We start from the raw sequence: 10,743 nt of genomic DNA, 5'->3' as shown, positions 1-10,743 counted from the left end.
TCTGTGAGATGTAACAGCGGTGATTTCCTGCCCATAGTGTCGCTGCGTAATACCCTTGTTTTCGTGCACAATTTCTAGCTGTCTAATCCCTATTGACATTTGTGTTCGCTCATTAGATATTATCTGCTTTCAATAAGAGAAGCAATTTGTCCGAAATGTAGGTTTAATTTTTGAGGCTTGACGTATTTGTTTCTTAGTCACTCAAATGCGGTGTACACCTTTTTATTCCGTATATGGGGCCTTGGGAACATCAGGCCTGGCGAACATTCAGCGATATATTTTACTTTCTGTAAGTTCAAGCACGTACACTGACCCTCAGAAATATCGTGTTTGTTTGAAGCTTCATACCGCTGACATGGATAATATTTGGGGTAGAAAGTATTTGTAGAGCATATTGCCCAAGCAAGAAGTAAACACCTCGTGCCCTCAAAAATAAAAAAAAAGAGGAATCTCCCAACAGCTGGCATTATTCCACCATGACTCGCTGGTTTGCAGGAAACAACAACGAAACACCTGTGCACGATTCGCTTGTTTGGTGTAATCACTTAAACTGTGCAGAAATGATGGCTAAATATTGCAAATTTCTAGTAAGGAGATAGCTGCTGTGCGCTTAAAAGTGACATCGGGATGAGGCAAGTATTTGGAGATGAGGACAACTTTACCCCTTGTGGAGCCATTAAGATATGTTTACTTGAAGTGACATTTCAACACGTGCATGAGAAGTTTTTCTAAAGCAGTTAGTACTAAGATTGCGCATTAAGCTTCCGCCACGTTTTCTTGGGTTGCCTTATCATTCCTCCGATAAAAGGGAACAAGGAAATATGGTAAATATACTGAGAGGCGAGAGGCAGTCGCAGCCAGCCTGGTTATTCGGCCAGCAGCCCGGACGAGGGAAGCCACAAGCGGTGATGATGATGATGAGCAGCAAGGAAGTAGACGAGGTGTTCCGCGGTACCAGACATTGAGGATGGTGAGGATGTCAAGGTGAAATGAGTTTCAGCCTTTAGAAGTTTACGCTTACACTAAGGTCAATCGGAGAGGCCTTCGTCCTGCAGTGTACCTAAATAGGCTGTTGATGATGATACCGTTAAATTAGGTAATGCCAAATTCCATTGGTGTTCCCATTCTTGAGTACGATGCATTTTTTAAGTTCCAGTGGACTGAAATCAAACGGACCTAGGTGGGATTTGTGGTATCGTTCCCCGTCCGCATTACTGAGACACTTCCACTCCGTGTACGAGTCGCAGAGCACCCTGAGGTCCGCTGACCACCGAGCGGCTGTGGGGCAGGGGAGCGATGGAGGTCCTTCGCGAAAGTGTGGCCCGTCCAACCGCCGCGGCCAACCGCGCCCAGTGAGGGGGTGCGATGCGGGGCCGGCCTTGCTCCGCTAAGAGAAAATGCCGCGCCGACAGGACACCCGAGGCTACAGCTGACCGGCGCCCAACAGGCCTTTCCGATCGGCGGGCCTCGGGGGGTTGCCTGCCTTTCCCGCCACTCCACCCCGTATAAAAACCAGGGCTGCCCAAGAGAACAATTACTCCGCTCGGTTTGTTATCCACCACCACACACTCGCCGCTCCGGACGATACCGCAACCATGAACGCTCTGGTCTGTATGCACCGCGTGCACGTCGTGGTCGAAGCGCGCACGACTCCGAGACGCGTTTCGCCCGCACCGCACGCCCGGATTACCGCGTTGTTCAACTACTGTCCTCGCTAAGCCTCGCGCGAAGTCACGCCGCGTTAAGCCTATCGCGCGAGAGGGGACGACGCCGATGTGCTTCAAGGTCGGCCCCTGGGGGTTTCTCAGAGATAGTTTTGAAGGACTCCATTTATACTGATCATTTCCGGTGTCGTAACAGCCTAATGTCGGTGCCGTAGGCAGGATGAGGGGGGCGTGGCGCCTCGTGTGTCTGGGTAAAACTGCTGAGGTAGACAATTCCTTTTCCGAGCGTTCCAGAGGGAAACGTCTGCAAATGTGTTTTTTTTTTTATTTTGAAGTGTTCACCAAACAAATAACTTGATATCCGGTCGTGTTGGGAAAGAAATTTAGGGGTGTAGGCAAGTGACATAGGCATTCAATGGTCACGTGGTGCCTTAACCACGTGGGTAGGTCTAAGGAGGTTGTACATGCATGGCAGGTTGCCTGCGCCTTAGCGAAAAGTTGTAATGTAACTTATAGGTATTTGTTTGAAACCAAGGTTTACTGCGTCGTGCGATAAATTTCCCTTGTGCACATTTTATTCGCCCAGTATTGTATTGAGCGTAGGCTGCCTTTTTTTTTACTAAAACACCTCTGAGAAGGCTCACTTTTTATTGCTCGGAATTACGAATGCTCGAGAGCACTACATGCCCTAAACGTCGCTTGGCGGGTGTCGCTTTCATGACGTCCCTACTATAAACAGTATCATTGGCAACTTTTATACCCTTGTTTTAAACGATCTCCACGTAGAACAGCAAATGTTCTGGCTTCTTTCACCTTGTATAGATATTGAAACATTTGAGCATGGTCGTACCGCGACCTTTGTGTTAATAAATTGCAGCCTCTAATTTCACTAAGCACAGTTAGTAGGGTATGTGTCGTGTCAACTTGCATGGCCAGAAATGAAACGAAGTAAGTTTTCACGAGGACAGTTTGGTGGAGGACACTTTAGCATTGTTAAACGTATACTTCACTAGTTCTCGTTCCCGTCTGACAGATATTAAAAGTAAGCGACAGTGAGGGCAGGTGCTTAAACACACTGTGCGTTTCAGGGAAAGCCAGTGTGTGGATGCAGTTACCTTGGTAGCTTTGGCTCAACACTTTAGAGTGAGGGTTTGTGCATCTTGAGTAACGCGTGCACGCTCCTTCGGGGAACGGAAATGATACAGTAAACCGTTATTCTTCGTTTCTTTTCGTAGCTTGGTTGTTTATGCGCAGTATGTCGAGATCAAGGTTCCGCCTTTGTGCTTCCCCAAGTAAACAGCGGCGCCTAGGAGAATGCATCCACGAGCAGCTTATTTGGAAGTTGTTTATATCCTAAGAGGTTGCAAGCGGTGTTGTCGGAGGATATTGCGGATTTGAGACGCACCGATAGGCACTCGTGAGTGGGTATACAGTAACCGAGTCGTTCCAACCTAAGACCTTGGAGGCCTTCTTATCTTGTTTCTTCGCGCCTTGCCTGTGGCAAGCCTTGCGATTGTGGAGTGCATGAAACGGTCTACCTTCATTACAGTCAGCCTTATTTCACCGCAGGGAGCGACGAAAGAAGTAAATAGCTACAGGTTGGCCCAATGTATTCACGGTTTCCCTTTTCCGGTGTGCGCTCCAAAGCCTGACGCTTTAAGCGAGCAAGGACTTTTCCTTTATCTTTATTTTAATTCTTGAAACCTTCAAGGCTTCTTCGCCCTTTTCGAAGCAGAGGGGCTTTTATTACCTGCTGGTGCTTGTGTTGCGCTCTTAACGGTACGAGAATTACAGTCGATGTTTCGAACTGCAGATTTATCGATTCCGGTGGAATAATTTCGCTCGCCTCTTAAGTGAGCTCTTCGAACCTAAACTGGCCTTGTTTTGTAATCTGGAGGTTTCCTGCGAGATTAATTGCAGATTGCTTTGACAGCATTACACACGGTGGATGCGAAACCAGCTACAGAGTAAAAGAAGCAGCGTGGAGGCGTCTAGGACACTTGTTCAAACTTTTAATGGCTTTCTAGGTTTACTGGGCACATTGGCGCTATCTAAAGGACTGCTGCAACCTCGTTTTGGATTTTCTCTGACTTTTGTACACTCGTTGTGTGACTGGTAGCTGCTGTCAGCTGCTTTTCAGATTGAAAGATGAGGGTTAGCGTAGGGTAATTGCCGGACAACGTGTATTGCCGAAGGAAAACGATTAAACATTCCTTATTGAACAAGATATGCAGATAAGTATCAATTAGGCTACGGGAAGAATGACTTCTTCGTTGTTTTGTTTATCAGCTAGTCCAGGCGGGGAATTTGACATGATTATTTTCTGAAAGTGGATGCAAATCAGCAATAGCTACAAACAATGGAAGGCATTCGCGCTCACGCATTTAGGATATCACCGCAACTACGCTAGGTATTATAAAAAAACTCACTTATTAATTACCTGAGTGTGCAACTCACTAAAGTGGTTTTCTTGTGCTTGAGTTTAGGCAAGTCTTTCCTTGTTTCAAGGAAAAATGACCTCATAGATGTTTTCCATAGCCTAGTCTAACGAAGTTCCCTAGCTCCCTATCGAGACCTCCCCTGTGAAAATATTCTGTAATTTAAAGATCCCCGCAATTACATGCATAAGCGAAAACGGTAAACTCAAAAAGATTTTTAAAGTGAGCCTGTTAAGGAAAACCAAATGTGGCGGGCGATCGAGGTATTCCTGTATTCGAGCTTGCTTGGATGGTTGGCATCCGCACTGGACCCGGTTTTCCACGACTGCAGAGTACAGGACGTACTTCTCTATTTTTGCGTATCATCGTCTCTGTAATTCCCCAACGTAATACCTCAGCAACTTTGCCTCTAAGTCTTTGTAATCTTGAACCACCGCCGTTATACCGGTGTGTATGTGCGCCTTAGAGCGTTCACTCGTTGAAAAAATGGCAGCAGACAAAAATTTTATTTTTTGTTTGTACTTTGAAAAGGAAGTTTGTGATGGATTTTGAGTACAGAGAATCAACATGACGACGGTACAGACGCTATGAGATCCCGAGAAATACCACCGTTCAGGTTGAGCGCGGCTTAAGTTGCCTTCGCTCATACCCTGCGCAGTTCGCCACCGTTCTTCTTGGGCTGGCCTCCTACGCCGCCGCTGGAGGTTTCACCGCCCCATCTGCGTACGCCGCTAGCGTGTACGGCCCATCCATCGGCTCCGTTGGATATGGCGGACACGCCGGTCGTGCCTACCTTCCCCAGGCCTACAACCTTCAGGTAGGTACATGGTGTTTAAATAGCAGTAGCTGACTGTGTACGTTCAGCTGTTTGTTGTTAGGTGCTGGGTTTTTAAGCATTAGTGTGTTAATCATATCTCTCGTAACAGTCCTGAGAGTCCGGTACCGTAATTGCATAATTTGGTGCCCCTATCTTTCTTCTAATAGGCGATGGAGCAGCTGGAAGCCATGTACGCATTATTTTTATCATGATCGCCATTGCAGTCATAATCACCATCACCATAGCCACCGCGGTTGCAACCCTTCTCTTCCCCCTCATAATCGTAACTCTGTTTATAGCCCTGCCAGTACCATTGGCCTCGAACTGATTCAAACCGTCTCTCTTTTGTGGCGCCCAAGTCGTTTTTTCACGCGATAGTTTGTGATCGGATCCCTTCACAGGGGTTTGGAGAGTGAACTCACCAGCTCTTACCCGAATAGGCAGGTATGGTTGACCGAAAGGGCGAAGGAGACGGTAGAACTATTGGAGTCCCGAACTAAGGACCCCGCCTACCTACCAGCCGTTCAGTCCAATAAAGCTTTTCCTCCTCCTCTATTTCCTCTATGCACCCCTACTTCTGACCCTATTCAGCTGTATTCATGCTTCAATTACCGCCGTATTTGAATATAGGTTGATACTATTCAGGGCAAACGCTCAAAATGATAGACATTGCTACTGTCTAGCTCTGAACTCGTCAAATGGTTAGCAGACCACGTGTTCAAAATAACGAAATTGCGTATCACGACGGACCTATTCACTAAATCATTTTTTGTTAGAATCATTAAAAACTGGAACAGGTTGTCTGAAGCGCAAGTGGGCTGTAAAAATGAATATTTGTTTATGTCCCTGCTGTAACCCTCCTGCTGTAGCGCCTTAGGGAAATGCGGGTAATCACTGAATAAAAAATAAGAGAACAGCAGCCACGCCAGCAGAGGTGGCTGCAGTTTGTCCCATGAATAGTAAACTACAGAGGATCATGAGTAACCGTTTGTTCGTTCTATCAATACACGCTAGGTGCGCTTCGGCGGTGGCGTGAAGGCTGGCGTCGCCTATGGTGGTTATGGACACGGAGGTTACGGACACGGTGGTTACGGCCACGGAGTTGTTGTCGGTCACGGTCTCGGATACGGTGGATACGGACACGGCGGATACGGCCACGGCGGATACGGACACGGCGTCGTCCTCGGCGGATACGGCCACGGTCTTGGCCTCGGCTACGGCGGATACGGCCACGGCGGCTACGGCAAGCTCTACGGTTAAATGGTGCGTACCGATGCCTTTATGCTAACTACACGACCATGTGTGCTGTTTACTTAGGTAAAAACAAACCCTGCCGTAACCGGCATGTAGTAAGTGAAACGATCCTGGCCAATCCCCCAAGTGGGTATGCGCCACAAACTGCGCAGGAGGCCGCCTGGTTCTTGCTGCGGCAGGAAACTAAACATCCCCCTCGCGAGGGGCACGATCAAATGCAGAGCATTTCCGGGGGCGCACGACGTTAAGTAGTTTGCGTTACGTTAATGTTGTTGCACTTGTTGCTGTTGGTTGTTGTATTGTAATTAAATGAGGAGACATAATTACGTGGTCACGAGACATCATTTATTAGCAGGTGGGTATGATTATTGTGGCGCAGTGGGAAGAGCACCATGTACCTCGCGTTCCGCCCACAGGTAGTGAATGCGTTGTATCAGCAGCTTTTTGACGTAGTTTGAATGAGTAAAGGATATAAGGCGCGTTCGTAGCCCTCCATTCTGTGTCGGCTTTGTGGCGCAGTGGGTAGAGCACCATGTACCTTGCGTTCCGCCCGCACGGTCGTGGGATCGAAACCAGGCGCCGGTAAGTATTTTTTTTATATAGTGTAGGGGGAGGGGTGCGGACGACGATGGACAACTAGAACGGGTGACATCGTGAGTTAAAGAAATGCTCTGCATTTAAAAGCTCATCTCAGTGGGAAGCTTCCAGCATCAATACACTGTTACCCTGAAAGGCACTAGCATATCTAATTGGCATATTATTCACAACTACTTTTGGAGACATACTTATGTACTTGTGCTTTCTTTGTTTTATTATAATTTTATAAATAACTGCGACACATTGTAGGTGATGCCTTTGTTTGGTACTTCCAGGGAAGCAAATGGCTGAAATGCTAGCGTACAACTCGGGGAACTCGGACTCATGATACGTTTCATTTCAGAGCAGTTAGTGACTCGCTCTGGTGCTTATGCAAGGATTTATTGACTACCGCAATCACCAAATTTTTGTAACCAGGCGTAGTAGGAAAAACTTTTACAGCAGTCGATGGCAGAACGAAACGTTACAAAGGTAAACTAAATATAACATTTTGATTGTAGAATGCGGGCGAGTATGTAGGAAGTAGTAAGGAAAGAAAAAAAATGTGCGAATGAAAGCTCTGTTAAGTGTTACGATTAGATAAAAGTAAATTTCTTGTCGAATATAATTGCGTCAGAAAACAGTGCGCAGTTAGTTTTCAGTAGCACGAACAAAATCATACTTGTGCATTCTAAAAGAGCGCGTATTGACGCATCATTTCTTATTGCTTTTCAGACTCTACGAAATACATTTTACATTCATTTAATTTATAAGACAAGACCCGGGCAAAGGTTCCGCAGGACGGATACACAATGTGTTCGCCATCGGCCGATGCGCTAAACCAGAGTACAAAACATGTCGACGATGTACGGCTGCCAAACTTAACACACACCACCTCAAACACGCAATACGGTACACAAACACCGCTTTCAGACCGAGCGGAACACTCAAAACTCAATAAAATATTTTGAAAACCTGCTTGGGCGCCATTTTTGCGAAGCCGCTGCCTAGGTATTGAATCCTGACTAATAAGTAGATGGCTGACCTGTCTTCTTTGCTAGGCAAAGTTAGACTTGATAGCAAACGCTAATTTTGATGTCTTTTAGGTGTTTTGTTTGTCTTCTAAGCATTATTATCTTCATTCATATGCAGGGAAGCATCATATCTTCGCTTTGTGGAAAGCACGTTGCGCTATAAATGTCTACGGCAATGCAACACCCGAATTGTCTTTGCCCTCTGTAAAAACTGACCTCAGAGGTTCAGAACCACCCCAACTTCCAAAAATAACGCCGTAAAGTATCGCGAATATGTAAATTCCTGTTAAAGAATACCCTCAGGGCAATGAATGTAGAAATATAACGGCATATCAGGGATTCAGCTTGGTTGACTTGAATTCAATTCTGATGCTGGATATTCTGTCTGTGTCTGTATTTCTTGGAATATCTGCGTTTCTTTACGTGGGGGTGGAAACAAGCATGTTTAGTTACACTTAGTACAAAGACGCTATGTTACGCTTTGTCCACTTTGAGTGTCCAGAGGAAAAGGGTAACAATTTTGGAATAGGGATAAAATCAAATAATGTCCTTTGTGGGGTTGGAAAATAAAGGAAGTGCTGAAGGGTGGATATCTTGAGAAAGTTCCGTAGATCATCGAGAAGGCGCTGTATGGGCCGACACGGTGTGCATGTTTCAAACGTGCTACTCTATGGCGCTGGATGCCACTGCTGGGCGCCTTCAATAAATGTAAACACACCACGATGCAACGATGCGCGAATAATAGAGAACCAACCAAATAAAAAAAGGCACCAATACAGAATGGGAACGAAAGAATAGAGAAAACAGCAGAAACAGTATGCAAATTTGGTGAAAGAGTATGACTTGACCAATCTGTGCGTAACGTTCTTTTCAAGTTTCTTCCGATCTCGTCTACGTGGCCGTTTTGGACATTTGCCCCAGCTTGGTTTAATATTTTGTGGGACGTCATTTATGAGTTCGTAACGATTCGTATCGCAAATATTTGCTTTTTGAAAATGGCTTGTTTACCTGATTACCGAATGGTTAGGAAAACGAGCCTTGTAGAGAGCCGTTCAGGACAGACGGACGTGAATTTATGGATGGGCTGCGTCAGCTGCACGCTAAAGTTTATAAAGGTAAGCTCCTGCTCGTTGAGACGTCGCCCGCTTGTTAGTCTTACGACTCAACGGCACAAAGGACACTCCGAAGTTAGACATCGTCCGGCACAAAGCTGAGAGCGACGCATGGCTTTAGAGCTCGAGGACACCGCGTTAATTTTGTTGCGTTGCAACTGGCCAGCCTTAGGGCGTGGTCGCTATGCTCGCCGAAGGCGGCCAGGCGGCCTTGTTTCAGGAATGCGCGGTCTTTCTAATCAACGCAACGCCGGCGCAGCTTTGTACAGCGAGGCAGCCAAACGCTGCCCTGATTGCACGTGCCGACCACGATGGTGGGCCAACGCTGGAGGCAGCGCGTGCGCCGGTGTCTTGGACTTCCGCCAGCGCCGCTTGTGAGGGATCGCTTTACGTTGGTTGCACGCTGCGCACCCCCGGGGGAAGGGACCTCAAGGTAATCGGTGCGGCGAGGCGGCTCGATAAAAACCGTTACCTTTGGCTTGCGGGGCGTTCATTTGTGCGCGAGCACGACATTGCGTCAGTTGTTAGAGGCGGCCTGCGGGACATGCTGGGCGCTGGCCTGGTCTTATGGTACGACACGCGTCACGCTACGTTGTTTTATCTGAGAATGTGACTTATGGCTGCCTCAAGGTGGAAATTTGTCCGCGCATACGTTTCTACGGACCTAGGGGCACGCCCACTGCCGTTGTCGCCGGCATTATCAACGTCGTAGTAAAGGGCCTGGGTTGTTAAATGCACCTTTAAAAAATACGGCACGCACAGGAGTGGTATACGAAAGAAGGCAAGTGATAAGAATAGCAGAAGGTAACACGGATTAGGCGGGCCAGTTTTTCCCCGCTGTTGATCGCTCCGACCAGAAGGTAGTCTGAAGGTTTGACTAGCGATTAGCACAATTTGTTGCGCCTGTGTGTGTTTGTGTGTGTGTGTGTGTGCGTGTGCGTGTGTGCGCGTGTGTGCGTGTGTGCGTGTGTGCGTGTGCGCCTGTGCGTGTGTGTGTGCGTGTGTGCGCATGTGTGTATGTGCGTGCGTGCGTGCGTGTATGCGTGTGTGTGTGTGTGTGTGCGTGCGTGTATGCGTGTGTGTGTGTGTGTGTGTGCGTGCGTGTGTGTGTGCGTGCGTGTGTGTGTGCGTGTGTGTGTGTGTGTGTGTGTGTGTGTGTGTGTGTGTGTGTGTGTGTGTGTGTGTGTTAGTTCGCACTAGTATGTGCGTCCCGGCGCCTGTAATGTACTTCGTTGTGACCAATTGCATCGCCGAAGGGATTACACTCAATGATAGGATGAGTCATGGTTGTTTGACCTCTTTAGGTGCCTTCAAACACCGTTGTGAAGACTTGATCGCTGCTCAAAAGCGGTGATGAATTCCCTATAACATTCTTCCAAAACTCGCCACTGCAAGACATTTGCGCAACTGTTTTCGACTCCACACTTAATACGTAGCGTAGAAGCTCATTTAACAGGCTTCCCTCATATCATGCGCCGTGGAGTTGCGACTTACTGTGTTGGCTGTTGTGTTGTCACGGACGATTTCTCTGCTGTTGGCCGGCTTCATTTTCTATCAAAATCTAAAGTACTGGACAACCAACAAAAAGCTAGCGAAACTGAAGCAGAGGGAATGTTTAAAATAAATTGGAGAATCCATCTGCCGCGCGCAGTCGGCAGCTTAACACTGTCGTATATGGTCAGCGGGTAAAGTTTTCACAGTGGTTTAGGGATACAGCAACAAAGCCATTTTTGTTAGTTGCACAACAAGTCAGCCGCTGTTTAAATGACAACCCTGCTAAATGTTCTTAGTAACTCGTTCAACGTGAATAGAGAGTGAGAAGGAGAGATGGAGAACTACAAGCGAGAG

General features: G+C 47.2%; 1 protein-coding gene across 1 annotated transcript; it reads left to right on the top strand.

Annotated features, from left to right (window-relative positions):
* The first annotated feature begins 1,552 nt into the window (after positions 1–1,552).
* LOC144139165 (uncharacterized) lies at positions 1,553–7,697 on the top strand. Its single transcript, XM_077671601.1, has 4 exons — positions 1,553–1,607; positions 4,761–4,919; positions 5,934–6,182; positions 7,485–7,697. The coding sequence occupies exons 1-3, from the start codon at positions 1,596–1,598 to the stop codon at positions 6,177–6,179; spliced, it is 417 nt and encodes a 138-aa protein (XP_077527727.1). The 5' UTR covers positions 1,553–1,595; the 3' UTR covers positions 6,180–6,182; positions 7,485–7,697.
* Positions 7,698–10,743: the final 3,046 nt, after the last annotated feature.

The sequence above is a fragment of the Haemaphysalis longicornis genome, unplaced genomic scaffold (assembly GCF_048455015.1).
Source record: "Haemaphysalis longicornis isolate Haplotype H1 unplaced genomic scaffold, Haemaphysalis longicornis Haplotype H1 scaffold_5, whole genome shotgun sequence".
NCBI classification, from domain to species: Eukaryota; Metazoa; Arthropoda; class Arachnida; order Ixodida; family Ixodidae; genus Haemaphysalis; species Haemaphysalis longicornis.
This window is presented reverse-complemented; position numbering and strand designations above follow the sequence as displayed.